Source organism: Mustelus asterias, chromosome 14, assembly GCF_964213995.1.
Source record: "Mustelus asterias chromosome 14, sMusAst1.hap1.1, whole genome shotgun sequence".
NCBI lineage: Eukaryota > Metazoa > Chordata > Chondrichthyes > Carcharhiniformes > Triakidae > Mustelus > Mustelus asterias.
This window is the reverse complement of record NC_135814.1, coordinates 105,883,175-105,900,555: the sequence shown is the minus strand read 5'-3', so window position 1 is coordinate 105,900,555 and position 17,381 is coordinate 105,883,175. Positions and strand designations below refer to the sequence as shown.

Below are 17,381 nucleotides of genomic sequence, written 5' to 3'. Positions count from 1 at the left end.
CCCCATAACCCTTAATTCCCTTACCGATCAGGAATCCATCCATCCGCGCTTTAAACATATTCAGCGAGGTAGCCTCCACCACCTCAGTGGGCAGAGAATTCCAGAGATTCACCACCCTCTGGGAGAAGAAGTTCCTCCTCAACTCTGTCTTAAACCGACCCCCCTTTATTTTGAGGCTGTGTCCTCTAGTTTTAACTTCCTTACTAAGTGGAAAGAATCTCTCCGCCTCCACCCTATCCAGCCCCCGCATTATCTTATAAGTCTCCATAAGATCCCCCCTCATCCTTCTAAACTCCAACGAGTACAAACCCAATCTCCTCAGCCTCTCCTCATAATCCAAACCCCTCATCTCCGGTATCAACCTGGTGAACCTTCTCTGCACTCCCTCCAATGCCAATATATCCTTCCTCATATAAGGGGACCAATACTGCACACAGTATTCCAGCTGCGGCCTCACCAATGCCCTGTACAGGTGCATCAAGACATCCCTGCTTTTATATTCTATCCCCCTCGCAATATAGGCCAACATCCCATTTGCCTTCTTGGTCACCTGTTGTACCTGCAGACTGGGCTTTTGCGTCTCATGCACAAGGACCCCCAGGTCCCTTTGCACGGTAGCATGTTTTAATTTGTTTCCATTGAGATAGTAATCCCATTTGTTATTATTTCCTCCAAAGTGTATAACCTCGCATTTATCAACGTTATACTCCATTTGCCATATCCTCGCCCACTCACTCAGCCTGTCCAAATCTCTCTGCAGATCTTCTCCGTCCTCCACACGAATGGAGACAGTATTACAGTTGATAAGGAGGATGTGCAGGATATTCTGGAGGGTCTGAAAATAGATAAATCCCCTGGTCCGGATGGGATTTATCCAAGGATTCTCTGGGAGGCAAGAGAAGTGATTGCAGAGCCTCTGGCTCTGATCTTCAGGTCGTCGTTGGCCTCTGGTATAGTACCAGAAGATTGGAGGTTAGCGAATGTTGTCCCATTGTTTAAGAAGGGGAACAGAGACTTCCCCGGGAATTATAGACCGGTGAGTCTCACTTCTGTTGTCGGCAAGATGTTGGAAAAAATTATAAGGGATAGGATTTATAGTTATTTGGAGAGTAATGAATTGATAGGTGATAGTCAGCATGGTTTTGTGGCAGGTAGGTCGTGCCTTACTAACCTTATTGAGTTTTTTGAGAAAGTGACCAAGGAGGTGGATGGGGGCAAGGCAGTGGACGTGGTATATATGGATTTTAGTAAGGCGTTTGATAAGGTTCACCATGGTAGGCTTCTGCAGAAAATGCAGATGTATGGGATTGGGCGTGATCTAGGAAATTGGATCAGGAATTGGCTAGCGGATAGGAAACAGAGGGTGGTGGTTGATAGTAAATATTCATCATGGAGTGCGGTTACAAGTGGTGTACCTCAGGGATCTGTTTTGGGGCCACTGCTGTTTGTAATATTTATTAATGATCTGGATGAGGGTATAGTTGGGTGGATTAGCAAATTTGCTGATGACACCAAAGTCGGTGGTGTGGTAGACAGTGAGGAAGGGTGTCGTAGTTTGCAGGAAGACTTAGACAGGTTGCAAAGTTGGGCCGAGAGGTGGCGGATGGAGTTTAATGCGGAGAAGTGTGAGGTAATTCACTTTGGTAGGAATAACAGATGTGTTGAGTATAGGGCTAACGGGAGGACTTTGAATAGTGTGGAGGAGCAGAGGGATCTAGGTGTATGTGTGCATAGATCCCTGAAAGTTGGGAATCAAGTAGATAAGGTTGTTAAGAAGGCATATGGTGTCTTGGCGTTTATTGGTAGGGGGATTGAATTTAGGAGTCGTAGCGTTATGTTGCAACTGTACACAACTCTGGTGCGGCCGCACTTGGAGTACTGTGTGCAGTTCTGGTCCCCACATTACAGGAAGGATGTGGAGGCTTTGGAGAGGGTGCAGAGGAGGTTTACCAGGATGTTGCCTGGTATGGAGGGGAGATCCTATGAGGAGAGGCTGAGGGATTTGGGATTGTTTTCGCTGGAAAGGCGGCGGCTAAGAGGGGATCTTATTGAAACATATAAGATGATTAGAGGTTTAGATAGGGTGGATAGTGATAGCCTTTTTCCTCTGATGGAGAAATCCAGCACGAGGGGGCATGGCTTTAAATTGAGGGGGGGTAGTTATAGAACCGATGTCAGGGGTAGGTTCTTTACCCAGAGGGTGGTGAGGGATTGGAATGCCCTGCCAGCATCAGTAGTAAATGCGCCTAGTTTGGGGGCGTTTAAGAGATCCGTAGATAGGTTCATGGACGAAAAGAAATTGGTTTAGGTTGGAGGGTCACAGTTTTTTTTTTAACTGGTCGGTGCAACATCGTGGGCCGAAGGGCCTGTTCTGCGCTGTAATGTTCTATGTTCTATGTTCTATGTTCACTTTTCCACTTATCTTTGTGTCGTCTGCAAACTTCGTTACCCTACACTCCGTCCCCTCCTCCAGATCATCTATATAAATGGTAAACAGTTGCGGCCCAAGTACCGATCCCTGCGGCACGCCACTAGTTACCTTCCTCCAACTGGAAAAACACCCATTTATTCCGACTCTTTGCTTCCTGTCGGATAGCCAGTCCCCAATCCACTTTAACACACTACCCCCAACTCCATGTGCCCTAATCTTCTTCAGCAGCCTTTTATGGGGCACCTTATCAAACGCCTTTTGGAAATCCAAAAACACCGCATCCACCGGTTCTCCTCCATCAACCGCCCTCGTCACATCTTCATAAAAATCCAACATGTTCGTCAAGCACGACTTTCCCCTCATGAATCCATGCTGCGTCTGATTGATCGAACCATTTCTATCCAGATGCCCTGCTATCTCCTCTTTAATAATGGATTCCAGCATTTTCCCTACTACAGACGTTAAGCTGACCGGCCTATAGTTACCCGCCTTTTGTCTCCTTCCTTTTTTAAACAGCGGCGTAACATTAGCCGTTTTCCAGTCAACCGGCACTACCCCAGAATGCAACGAGTTTTGATAAATAATCACTAACGCATCCACTATTACCTCTGACATTTCTTTCAATACCCTGGGATGCATTCCATCTGGACCCGGGGACTTGTCCACCTTCAGTCCCATTAGTCTACCCAGCACTGCCTCTCTGGTAACATTAATTGTATTAAGTATTTCTCCTGCTGCCAACCCTCTATCGTTAATATTTGGCAAACTATTTGTGTCCTCCACCGTGAAGACCGACACAAAAAACTTATTTAAAGACTCAGCCATATCCTCATTTCCCACTATTAACTCCCCCCTCTCGTCCTCCAAGGGTCCAACATTCACTCTAGCCACTCTATTCCTTTTTATATATTTATAAAAACTTTTACTATCATTTTTTATATTAATTGCTAGCCTAGCTTCATAGTCTATCCTTCCTTCCTTTATCACTTTCTTAGTCTCTCTTTGTTGTTTCTTAAATTTTTCCCAATCACTTGTTTCTCCACTATTTTTGGCCACTCTGTACGCAGCTGTTTTTATTTTAATACTCTCCTTTATTTCCTTCGTTATCCACGGCTGGTTCTCCCTTTTCTTACAATCCTTGTTTTTTGCTGGAATATATTTTTGCTGAGAACTGAAAAGGATCTCCTTAAAAATCCTCCACTGTTCCTCAGCTATCCTACCTGCCAGCCTGCTCTCCCAGTCTACCTTAGCCAATTCATCCCTCATCCTATCATATTTCCCTCTGTTCAAACAGAGGACACTGGTTTGAGACCAAACTTTCTCCTCTTCCATCAACATGAGTGGCACGGTGGCAGTGGTTAGCGCTGCTGCCTCACTGCACCAGGAACCAGGGTTTGATTCCCGGCCTCGGGTCACTGTCTGTGCAGAGTCTGCACGTTCTCCCCGTGTCTGCGTGGGTTTCCTCCGGATGCTCCGGTTTCCTCCCACAGTCTGAAAGACGTGCTAGTTAGGTGCATTGGCCATGCTAAATTCTCCCTCAGTGTACTCGAACAGGCGCCAGAGTGTGGCGACTCGGGAATTTTCACAGTAACTTCATTGCAGTGTTAATGTAAGCCTACTTGTAACACAGGTGCATTGCCATGATAAATTGATCCTTAAAGTTTATTTATTAGTGTCACAAGTAGGCTTACATTAACACTGCAATGAAGTTACTGTGAAAATCCCCTAATCGCCACACTCCAGTGCCTGTTCGGGTACACTGAGGGAGAATTTAGCATGGCCAATCCACACATCTAACCCGCACATCTTTGGGACTGTGGGAGGAAACCGGAACACCTGGAGGAAACCCATGCAGACACGGGGAGAACGTGCAAACTCCACACAGACAGTGACCCAAGCCGGGAATTTAACCCGGGTCCCTGGTGCTGTGAGGTAGCAGTGCTAGCCACTGTGCCACCATGCCGCCCGTGTGTCCAAAGTTGTGTAGGTATGGGGAATTGGTCATGGGAAATGTGTGGGGTTACGGAGATAGGGCAGGGTAGAGGGCCTGGATGGGATGCTCTGTTGGAGAGTCAGTGCGAACTCGATGGGCCGAATGACCTCTTCTGTATTCTATGGCGGGATTCTATAACGATGATTGATTCTCGCACTTTGCAACCTCGAGAATATTTAGATTTGTTTGAGCGAAAGCAGAAGGGATTAAATGGAGGTGCGCATATTCCAAAGACAAGAGATCATTTATGTTTCCTTTTGCATCAGAAAATGTGAATCGGTGAGTTGACCTGACAATGCCACTTTACAATAGTTCTGACATCCATTGTAACACTCATAGAATCATAGAATCATAGAAACCCTACAGTGCAGAAGGAGGCCATTCGGCCCATCGAGTCTGCACCGACCACAATCCCACCCAGGCCCTACCCCCACATATTTACCCGCTAAAACCTCTAACCTACACATTCCAGGACTCTAAGGGGCAATTTTTTAACCTGGCCAATCAACCTAACCCGCACATCTTTGGACTCCATTCAGTTTCTCAATTAAATAAGTACAAACTTAAATCTACCTTTCCAATATAGTTTCACAAAATTAACTTCTTTTTCCGAAATCCAAACTCCAGTCACGTTTACCTGATATAATTCCATGTTCTTTGTAAATTAAGTTATTTTTCATTTTTGGATGCGGTTGCCAGGGATTGAAGTGGGTATTTAACTTGAGCCATGTGACACGATGATTTCTATTCGCTCTCCTCATGTCTAAGTGTATGGGGGCGTTTGACACCTCAACGTTCCCGAGTATGAGCTTTGATGTAGTCGGTAGCTTAGCATTTGCTGCTTGATGTAACAGTCAACCGCCGAGTAACAGATTTGATATGACAGTAATGCATTCATACTCTGGGTGTTTATAAACATTATTTCATACAGAGTTTATTTTGTAACTTGCAAGGAGGCTTAAACACTGGGTATGACTTAAGACAGAATAGGCTCTTTGGGCTGTTCGTTGGTAGTATTTTGGGACATCTGCCTTTCTGTAAATTTTTACAATTCCTTTATGCAATGTGGGTGTCACTGGCAAGGCTAACTTCGTTGGCATCTCAAATTGCACTGTGGAAACTCACCAAAGTTCCTTAGGCAGCACCTTCCAAACCCACGACTGCTACCATCTAGAATGACAAAGGGAACATGTGCTTGGAAACACATGCAATTTGACCCCCAAGTCACTCACCATCCTGAATTGGAAATATATCGGCCGTTCCTTCACTGTCATTGGGTCAAAATCTTGGAGTTCCTTCCCTAACAACACTGTGGGCGTACCTACATTTCAGGGACTGTGGAGGTTCAAGAAGGCAGCTCACCACCACTTTCTCAAGGGGCAATTAGGTATGGGCAATAAATGCTGGCCTAGCCAGCGATGCCCATGTCCCGTGAAAGAATTTTTAAAAAAAGTTGTCCAGGTATTATATTAATAAGACGCGCTAATTTGAAGATACAGGTTAGGAAGATCTGGGGAGTGTTGGAGAGCAGTGTTTGTGTTTGATCCACATTTCAATTCTCCTGCTCAAGACTTTATCTGACAGGTTATCTGAATTTGTGAATATTTAAGACTCATGAGAGGGTTTTTTTGACAGAGGTCTAGAACCTGCTGTGGAATGTCAAATGTCATTGTAACCGACTGTGGAGATCCATTTGGATTCAATCTGGATTGCCAAACCATGAAAAGTCAGGAGATATCTGAACGTGAATATTGGATAATTCATAGTTACGGAAGAGTGATGTGAAAAGATAGTTTGCGCTAGTCCCTCAGTGACTTTGGGACCACGACTGATCTCAGTCAGATTCCAGGGTGAAACCAATCACATTCACATCACCCCCTCAGCTTTTGAAAATAAATGTACAATCCTCTCCTCTGGATCCAAGGTGACTTGCTTCCTTTCCAGTTGGCTGAGTTCTGAGATAGCTACAAAGAGTGCAATCTTCAGATTCTGCAATGTGTGGGGCAGCTGGTGTTTGAGGGCTCACCGAGATGGGTTGGTTTGGAGGTTTGTGCACTCTCTCCAACCCCAATCTTCCCAATGGAGAGTGTGCCCCAAAGAAACCTTCTCATAAACTGCCACTCCCAGGCCTGGGAGTAACATTGGATTAGCTAAAGACTGGCATCTGTGAGGCAGGAACCTCAGGAAGAGGTGCAGTTCGAGAATCCACGTTGCACTACAGACTGGAGATGGTCGCATATGCTTCATGAGTCTGCGGGGATGTTTGACCTCTTCAGAGATGCTTTGAGGACATCTCTAAAGTGTCTCCGCCTCCCTCCTGGGAGTCTCCTGCCCCGACTGAGTTCCGATTGGAGCGGTTGCTGGGTGTAAATGTGAATGGGCGTGTGTAAGATGTGTAAAAAGGCAAGAGGAAAACAAAGTGGCGATGAGGGGTGAGGTTCTCTGACCTCCCGTGTTTCTCAGTAGCAGGAGGCGGTTCCCGCCATTGGCCGGCAGCAGACTCTTGCCGCTGGCAATGGGATTCCCGGTGAATCCAGACTGCCTGGAAACATGCGGCAAGGGTTGTGCCATTAGCAGTAATGGAATACCCGCCGGCCTGGCCAGCTGGGAGATTCTGCCCAAGGTTTGAGAGAACAGGAGAGATTTGAACGTGATAGAAATGTTGGGCGGGATTCTCCGTCCGCACTCGGCTGAAAACCGGAGATTCCCGTCTGGCTTCAATTGACCTTTACATGGTCATAGAATCATAGAATAGAATCCCAACAGTGCAGAAGAAGGCCATTCGGCCCATCGAGCCTGCACTGACCACAATCCCACCCAGCCCCTATCCTCATTATCCAATGCATTTACCCTAGCTAGACCCCCTGACACTATGGCCAATCCACCAACCCGCACATCTTTGGATTGTGGGAGGAAACCGGAGCACTCGGGGAAACCCACGCAGACACGGGGAGAATGTGCAAACTCCACACAGACAGTGACCCAAGCCGGAAATCGAACCTGGGTCCCTGGCGCTGTGAGGCAGCAGTGCTCAGCACTGTGCCACCGTGTCCCACCCCCCCCCCCCCCCCCCCACCCGCTAGAATTCCAGTGGCGGGTGGGATGGGAGAATTCTGGCCGTTACATTCAGACAGCAGTAACAAGATTTGTCTATGCGTGCGTTCACATGTACGGGGCATCCCTTGATTTCAGCAGCCACGCTATTAAGTGAATGACGAATGCATCTTGGGGCTTTGAGATCCACCAAAGAGAAATTTTGCACCAATTCAGTAGTTTGTTTCTGGAAAGAAACTCTGCAACAAAACGTCAATGGTTTTATATTCCCACAGTAATGGCAGAAAAGTATTACTGACTGAGTGTGGCCCCACAAAAACTAAAGATGCTAATTAATGATACGATCTAAACCTCCAGCTGCTGGTGGGCTCAGGATTGAACTGTTTGCATGCGCGATGACTCGAATCAAAGAAACTAAATGTAAACACACCAATCATCAGGTAACAAGCCCAAAATATGATGAGCTATTGGGGTGGCACGGTGGTTAGCACTGCTACCTCACAGCGCCAGAGACCCGGGTTCGATTCCAGCCTCAGGTCACTGTCTGTGCGGAGTCTGCACGTTCTCCCCGTGTCTGCGTGGGTTTCCTCCGGGTGCTCCAGTTTCCTCCCACAGTCCAAAGATGTGCAGGTTAGGTTGATTGGCCATGCTAAATTGTCCCTGAGAGTAAGGGAGATTAGCAGGGGGGTTACGGGGATAGGACCTGAGTGGGATTGTGGTCGGTGCTGGCTCAATGGGCTGAATGGCCTCCTTCTGTGCTGTAGGATTCTCTGATTCTATTTCTACAAAGAAAATAGTAGTTTGTTTGATCTGAAATTTGGCAGACATATATGTAAACGCACACGCATGACGCTCCCTCACTCAAACAAATGAAAAGATACATACGTGCAAACACACATGTGCACATGCAAAACTACGGTAAACACATATACAGGAAAGAGCAGACAACATGTGTGTGTCTTTCTCAGCTCATTCAGAGAATAAAGTGTTTGATTGGGAAGCTTCTCCTTGGGTTATATTCCCTTTTTGGCACGGTGTGACGTTGAAATATCTCCACTGCACACTTCCACGATCGTATGATTGTAACTGGGCCTTTCCAAAACAGGTTGCAAATATTTCTCACAAAAAAAATCAACCTCTTGAAACATGATAGATGTAAACATCTTCTTTATGAGTTGGGCAGAGCAGCAAGGAGAGTTAAATCTTGTAACTCCTTAACTCCTGTGAGCGCATTTACCTTGACCACAATCTCTTATCTAAACGTCAGGGGTTAAACAAGTTTTCTTCAAGATCTGACTGGTTTGGTTACTTAAAGAGTACAACAGGATTCAAATGAGTGGCACTGACTACAAACAGCAAGAGGGCTGGTCACAAGATAAGACTCGTACTTAAGGATTTTTACTTCCTCTCTTTAATGTGTTCAGATAGACAGATTTTTAAAAAATTATTAACATGGAGTTGAGATGAAAAAAGAAAGCCCCAGTAAAATATTCCACCACCCACCTCCCTTCTGACATAATTAGGGTGTGAGAACCGGTTCGTCATCCGCATTCAGACTGTCTGCAGCCTGAATCGAGCAGCTTTATTGGCAATTAGTTAGTGTGTTTCTCAGGATCTAGCTCAGTGGGAGTTGAGAGTCCAGACTTCTGCTACTGAGTGGCCACAAATGAGTGAATCCTTGCAAACCCACATCAAGTGCGAATCCTCACCCCGTGGTTTTTTTTGCTATTGTTTGCCAGGGCCCGCTTGTAGCACAGGAATAATGAACGATTTGCAATTGATCCAAGAACAGAATCATTAAAATAAAATCCAAGGGTGATTTGCCCTCTGCGTGGCGATTTTCTCAGGAGATTTCGAACGCAGCAGCAGTACATAAATCAGAAGATGAGATGGGTTTCTCTCTCCCTGTGTCCCAGGCGGCTATGATCTTGCCAGCTCTACTTTCCTTCCAGCCCTCCCAGCAATGATGTGACCTGCATGAAACCCCCTCCACTCCCCCCAACTTCTGGATCAAGGATTTGTGGGTTTTCCTCCTACAAAAACAAATGAGGTTTTCTGGGGAATTGCCACTTGCAAATCCTTTCTCAAAAGCATATTCCTTGCATCAGAATTAGATTATTTGAAAAGCATTCATTCCGTCTCGTATATTGGAACGCCTCAGGACAATTCTAAAATAAAATGTGCCTTGCTCTAGGTCCTATATTTGCAAATGTTGTTGCAGCTACTGAGGGAAATGAAAGGGTGATTTATTATTTCCTCGGAATAGTCCAGCTCCAGAATACCTCTTGGTGAGTTTCCTCAATGGCATGGCTGTAAAACAATCTAAATTGTGCACTTTTATCCCTAAAATCCTCACACACTGGGGTGCAAGTTATTTGCTTCCCATTGCGATGGGGGTAAAATGATATTTAACAAGGGCAAAGCGAGGAAAGGGAACTGGGGCAGGTCAGTCAATTTAAAAATAACAGGAGCCGTACTAACCTCCACCAAGGACAGAAAACACCACATGATTCTTTTATCACAAGGGTATTTTTTATTATCCCAAGACAACCATTCATCCTTACTGTCAATGGTAAATTGATAAAAGACATTATTTTTGAGTTACCAAGTGCAGGTAAATAGAGTTCTGTACATAGATAGTCAAAGGTGAGGACCAGCCTTACCGAGTTCAGTTTAATAACTGGTTATGACCAAAGCCAAGATGCAAAAGGCCCTGGGTCAGGGGTCAGGGGTCAGTCTGCAGCTTCTGTACAAGAGCATATCTCTGGCCTGTCTGCCAACTCTCCCACTGCCTGGAGCATCACCTGTGGAACTTTACAATAGGTCCTTGCAACCAAACCCTCGAGTCGGGCAGAATTTCACTTCTCTCCTTGTGCCTACCACCAAAGGGGTTAAAGCAATCCGCTGAGAACACTGGTTTGGAGCCCATTTCAGAGCACAAAGACATGTCAAAGTGTTTCGAACAGGCCTCAGCAAAACTGCCACCCTTCACCCTCCTGGTGTGTGGCAGTGCGGCCGTAACCAGCTGCCCTCCACTGCCAGAGGGGAAGGCGACACAAACACAAAGAGAAAGGCCCAATGTCCAGTTCCCTGATGCTGCAGCCAGTGCCCAGAGGATGGTGCAGCCAGTGCCCAGAGGATGGTGCAGCCAGTGCCCAGAGGATGGTGCAGCCAGTGCCCAGAGGATGGTGCAGCCAGTGCCCAGAGGATGGTGCAGCCAGTGCCCAGAGGATGGTGCAGCCAGTGCCCAGAGGTGCTACAGTTAAAAAGCTGGTTTAAAACTGGCTCTGTCTTTGCCTGGCACACAGTAAGAGTCACCGCAATGGCAATCTGTCTGCTGATGGCTTCATTGTCATTTAGCTTCAATAAATATATATATATTTCTATATGTGGACAGTACCGTACCGCAAAAAAACACACACAACGTCAGGGTCACCACATTGGCATCAAAGTCATCGCTTCTTCTTCTGCCTCAGGACCTTCCTCCTCTTCAGGATCATCTCGTAGAGTTTGTCCATGCCCTCGGGCAGCCCTTCGCCGATGATGGCACAGGCGGGTTGGACGTGCCAGGCAGTGGACGGGCACAGTTCATGCAGTGCCAGCTGCTTCTCGATGTCGGCCACTGGCAGTGACTTGGGCAGGTCCTGCTTGTTGGCGATGACCAGCAAAGGGGTGCCCTGGTTCTCCGAGATCCTGGTGATCTTGTGAAGTTCGGTCTTGGCTTCCTCCAGCCTCTCGGCATCCACCGAGTCCACCACGTAGATGATGCCATCCGTGCAACGGCTGTAGGACTTCCAGAGGGGCCGCAGCTTCTCCTGGCCCCCCACATCCCAGAAGTGGCAGCTGATGCCCTTGGTGCTGCCATTTCCCAGTCGGATCTTCTCCGTATTGAATCCGATGGTTGGCACAGTGTTGACAAACTCATTGAATTTGAGCCTGTACAGCACGGTGGTCTTACCGGCAGAATCCAGCCCCAGCATCACAATGTGCAGAGACTGGAAAGCAGACACATTGGAGAAACTGTTCCCCATTCTCAGAGGCAGCGGGGAGACTCAGCGGGGAGCTTCGAGACACTGTCCAGTCTGTTCAATCCACTCAAATCCCTCCTCGGATCTCTCACATCCTCAAAGCTGCTCCATAAACTTCTCCACTTGGCTCCGGGGTTAATGCAGACACTGCAGAAAAAGATTCTCCCTGTGTCACTGTGCAGACAGCAACCCTCTGTCTGACTCTCTCTCTCTGTCTCTGTCTTTCTCTCTCTGTCTCTCTGTGTCAATGTGCAAACAGCAACCCTCTGTCTGACTTTCTATCTCTCTCTCTCTCTCTCTCTGTCTCTCTCTCTTTCTCTTTCTGACTCTGTGTCTCTTTCTCTGTCTTTCTGTCTCTCTCTCTGCGTCTCTCTTCGTCTCTCTCTTTCTCTGTCTCTCACTCTCTGTCTGTCTTTCTGTCTCTTTCTCTCTCTGTCTTTCTGTCTCTTTCTCTGTCTGTCTTTCTCTCTCTGTCTCTCTGTCTGTCTCTCTCTCTGTCTCTCTCTATCTCTCCCTGTCTCTCCTCTCTCTCTCTCTCTGTCTCTCTCTCTATCTCTCTCTGTCTCTCTCTCTCTCTATCTCTCTCTGTCTCTCTCTCTCTCTGTCTCTCTCTCTCTCTGGGGTTGCCTGGCTGCAGCTAATGCAGAGATCTTGTGTTACAGACAGTAATTCTCTCTCTCTCTCTGTCTCTCTCTCTCTATCTCTCTGTCTCTCCTCTCTCTCTCTCTCTGTCTCTCTCTCGCTCTCTATCTCTCTCTATCTGTCTCTCTCTCTCTCCCTGTCTCTCTCTCTCTGTCTCTCTCTCGCTCTGGGGTTGCCTGGCTGCAGCTAATGCAGAGATCTTGTGTTACAGACAGTAATTCTCTCTCTCTCTCTCCGTCACTCTGTGCACAGACAGTAGCCCTCTCTCTCTTACTGCTCAGTCATCTTATCTCCCTTTCTGTCTCTCTCTCTCCCACTTTACACACAGTAATCTTTCCCTGTGTGTCTCTCACTGCGCAGACAGGAATCCTCTCTCTCTGTCTCTGTCTCTCTCTCTGTGCATAGACAGTAATGACACAGAAAGCCGCAGTAACATCCTCCCTCCCTCCCTCCCTCTCTATCAGGTCACTCTGTAACTTCCGCTGCCACAGGATCCAGCCTCTCGACATGAGCACCACCCCGGTGATTGCAATGCAGGATTGCGGGAGCTGGCACCCCCCCCAGTGCCCTGTCTGCACATTCTCATTTATCAGCCAGTCCCCTGCGGCTCAAACTGCAGCCTGACCCCCTCCGACTGACACTCAGCAATCTGCTCATAACCCGCCAGACACTCACAAACCCACAGCCATTCCTGCAGATCGAAAAAATATACATTATTTGCTAAACCTCTTCTGTTTGTTTGCTGACCCCTGTGAGAGATGCCAGTGTGAACAGGGACAGTGACCCAGGGGACGGTGCTGTGAGGGGTCCACTGTCCTTGCCTGACATTTAACCTGAATGCTTTTGCTGAGAATTGTCACTGTCCCATGGCACTATTTGCTAAGTGGGATCTTCCTCCGGATCCACATTCCTCCCTCAGTAAACTCGCAGAGCTGATTAACAGGTTATTCACTCCCAGCGATTAGTCCTGTTCTTGCTGTACTCGGGAGGTACCTTGCATGGAAAGCCAGCTTCAAAGGAATTGCTGGTATGTAAAAGCTTTCAGAAACATTCCTCCAAGGAGATGAAAGGTGACTTTTTATTGCCTGTGTCAGCAAAGTTCATTGTGTTTGCATCGTGGACCCTCTCTCCTCTCAACGCCTTCCTGTCTCGTTCCCCACATCACCCCCACCCCCCACCCCTGACATCTCCATTCTAACAAACACTATTCTTCTGAAACACCTCCAAAACTAATTATAGCCAATAAGGTCAAGGCACAGTGGTTAGCACTGCTGCCTCACAGCACCAGGGACCCGGGTTCGATTCCTGGCTCGGGTCGCTGTCTGTGTGGAGTCGGCACGTTCTCCCCGTGTCTGCGTGGGTTTCCTCCGGGTGCTCCGGTTTCCTCCCACAGTCCGAGAGACTTGCTGGTTAGGTGCTAAATTCTCCCTCAATGTACTCGAACAGACGCAGGAGTGTGGCAACTAGGGGATTTTCACAGTAGCTTCATTGCAGTGTGAATGTAAGCCTACTTGTGACACTAATAAATAAGCTTTAAAACTTTAAGGTCGCACCCCTTCCTCCAGATCTTTCGTATTGTGTCTTTCAGCCTCCAGTCCTGTTATTATCAGTGATACAGTGCAGAAGGTTTGAGCTGTTGGGTGGTGTCACTGTCCGAACACTATTCCATGCTTATTTCATACACTTATTCTGGAGCTGCACATTTCTCAGCCGACCTTCTGACCCGGGCCTGCTATGAAATGTGCAGCATTCCGGTTCCTGGCACTCTTCCGGGCAGTACTGTTCCCTTGCTTTCACAGCATTAGCTGCCGTAAAGCAGGGAAGTTTCAAGGTGCAGCCACCAAGGCAGAGGTAGGTATGTGAGGTCAATGGGTAGCACAGGATGGGATGAAGCAGGTGGGGGGGTAGGGTGGGTGCGGGTAGGTATAGAGGGTGAGTGGGGTATGGAGGGTGGGGGTATGGAGGGTGGGGGGTATGGAGGGGTGGGGGAGGTAGAGTGGGTTGTGTGTATGGATGGTCGGGGGTAGGGTGGGTTGGGGGGAGGGTGGGTGCAGGTATGGAGGGGTGAGGGGGTAGTGTGGGTTGTGTGTATGGAAGGTGGGGTTAGGATGGGTTGGGGGTAGCCAGGGAGGCAAAGGGGCAGTCGGGAGAGGGTGGTCAGTGGGTGGAGAGTGTAGCCGGGACGCATTAGGCAGATTGGTAGTGTAGTGGGAGGTAAGGTAGGGATATAGTTGGGAGTGTCAGTGGGCGGAGGCAGTCACCCCCACCCCCACCCACCCACCACCACATTTCTATCTTTCTTCAATCCTGATGCTGAGTTTCTCCAGCTTTCTTTCTGTTCTTAGTCCAGAAGGAGTCCATTCGGCCCTTTGAGCCTATAGCGGAAAGAGGCTAACCAGCCAGCCTGTTCTTTCCCCACAGCACAGTCAGCGAATCCACTTCTCTGACCACCTCTTCCCGCACCAGAGTAGAAGCAGAAAATGCTGGAAATATTTAGCAGCACAGGTGGTGAGAGAGGAATGGAGCGAAAGTCCTGATAAAAACTGATGTCGGGTGAATTTGGCCATTGAGCTTCCTGAAGACACAGACCCTGAGATTCCGGCCTTGGGTGGCGTGTGGAGTCCACACATTCTCCCCGTGTCTGCATGGGTTTCCTCCAGGTGCTCTGGTTTCATCCCACAGTCCGAAGATGTGTAGATTAAGGGGATTAGCATGCTAAATTGCCCCTTAGTGTCCAAAGATGTGCACGTTCGGGGGATTGGCCATGCTAAATTGTCTCTTAGTGTCCAAAGATGTGTAGGTTAGGGGGATTGGCCATGCTAAATTGTCTCTTAGTGTCCAAAGATGTGCACGTTAGGGGGATTGGCCATGCTAAATTGTCTCTTAGTGTCCAAAGATGTGCACGTTAGGGGGGATTGGCCATACTAAATTGTCTCTTAGTGTCCAAAGATGTGCAGGTTAGGTGGATTGGCCATGTTAAATTGCCCCTTAGTGTCCAAAGATGTGTAGGTTAGGGGGATTGGCCATGCTAAATTGTCTCTTAGTGTCCAAAGATGTGTAGGTTAGGGGGATTGGCCATGCTAAATTGTCTCTTAGTGTCCAAAGATGTGCACGTTAGGGGGATTGGCCATGCTAAATTGTCTCTTAGTGTCCAAAGATGTGCACGTTAGGGGGGATTGGCCATGCTAAATTGTCTCTTAGTGTCCAAAGATGTGCAGGTTAGGTGGATTGGCCATGTTAAATTGCCCCTTAGTGTCCAAAGATGTGTAGGTTAGGGGGATTGGCCATGCTAAATTGTCCCTTAGTGTCCAAAGATGTGCAGGTTAGATGGATTGGCCATGCTAAATTATCCCTTAGCGTCCAGTGATGTGCAGGTTACGGGGATTGGCCATGTTAAATTGTCCCTTAGTGTCTAAAGATGTGTAGGTTAGGGGGATTGGTCATGCTAATTGCCCCTTAATGTCCAAAGATGTGTAGGTTAGGTGGATTGGCCGTTCTAAATTGCCCCTTAGTGTCCAAAGATGTGTAGGTTAGGGGGATTAGCAGGGTAAATATGTGGGGTTATGGGGATAGGGCCTGGGTAAGATAATCTGTCAGAGAGTCAGTGCAGACTCAATGGGATGAATGGCCTCCTTCTGCACTGTAGGGATTCGATGATTCTAATAAATATCTCACTCCTTGGAATTCCTCCTGCTCTGTTGCGACATATTGACTATTTACTGTCCACAGATAAACCGTTGGCTCTTTTCCACCATAATCCAGGCTTAACTCACTCAGATAATAATTATTCTGGGCATAACACATGTACAAACACAAATTGCTTTGTTACGTATCGTGAAAACAAACTCAATATGCCTTCACTTCAGATTACATAATGCAGTTAAACCTGCCTGCCTCGCCTTTGTGACACTTACCACAAACATAGAATCGAAGAGTGAACTGAATGAACCAAATTACTCAGAACGTCATGGCCTGGCCTTTTCCTCAGCTTAGCATGGAGAGTTAAATGCATTTTTAAAACATATTGGATTCTGGGCTTCTTAAATGAGGACACAGCACAAAAGAAAGGAAGTTACGTTAATCACTTATCCGTTACTGATTGTCCAACTCTGGACAAATATTAGAATAATATAATAATAATAATGCAGGAAGGGATGAGGGGGACAATTCCGGGAATGCTATTAAGGACATGGAATGCTAGTTGTGTGGAGAGGATTATGTAAACAAACATCTTCATCCCACTGTGAAATGGTCGGAATCTTACTTGCAACATGATCCTAGTTTAAATCATGCAATTAGCAAGGTGCATCTTTCAACTGAAACTTTAAGAAGGGTTCAGTTGATTTAAGTTTAAAGTTTATTTTTCCGTGGTACAAGTAGGTTTACATTAACACTGCAATGGAGTTACTGTGAAAATTCCCTAGTCGCCACACTCCGGCACCTGTTCAGATACACTGAGGGAGAATTTAGCACGGCCAATCCACTCTAACCAGCACGTCTTTCAGACTGTGGGAGGAAACCGGAGCACCCGGAGGAAACCCACGCAGACACGGGGAGAACGTGCAGACTCCGCACAGACAGTGACCCAAGCCGGGAATCAAATCTGGGTCCCTGGCGCTGTGAGGCAGCAGTGCTAACGACTGTGCCACCGTGCCGCCCCAAACTCAAATCCGTTCTGGCAACGGTGGGATTCGAATCCACGCCTCTGCAGATCCTTAATCCAGCACCCTTGCACCTGAGACAAAAATATAAATTTATATTATTAAAAAACTAATCTGATAAAAAGCTTCACTAAATCCGCAGTTACTCATGGATCAGTGATGCATTCGAACTGGGAAGAAAATCAACATTACATTAATCAGCGACAGCTTCTCCTATTCCTCCCCCACCCCCCCCCAACCCCAAATCCTCCTGCGAATGTTCTGTTGCTCAGTGAAGCTTGACCAGGACATTGTCTCGATGAAAAGATTCCTGAGGGCTTCATTGTTATGGGGGTGGAGGACAGGCTGGAGGGAGGGTTCCATGTGGTCTTCACCACAGTGACATCTGTGCAAGTAATAAAGTTAGCACGTCTCCATGAGGGCTTCCACACACTGGGCCGTTACTAAACAAATTCACAGGGATATAGGGTCAATAAACACAACTGGTCACCGTGAACACCCTTTCAGGGAATGAATCAATTGGATGAACAAATTCTCATCTTGTCGTTTCCCCTCAGTCAGAGTAAAGTGGT

General features: G+C 47.4%; 1 protein-coding gene across 1 annotated transcript; it reads right to left on the bottom strand.

Annotated features, from left to right (window-relative positions):
• Window positions 1-9,944: 9,944 nt before the first annotated feature.
• On the bottom strand, window positions 9,945-12,555 carry LOC144503943 (ADP-ribosylation factor-like protein 4C). The gene has a single exon (XM_078229106.1). It carries the CDS (start codon window positions 11,507-11,509, stop codon window positions 10,931-10,933), a length of 579 nt encoding a protein of 192 aa, XP_078085232.1. The 5' UTR covers window positions 11,510-12,555; the 3' UTR covers window positions 9,945-10,930.
• Between the last annotated feature and the right edge of the window lie 4,826 nt (window positions 12,556-17,381).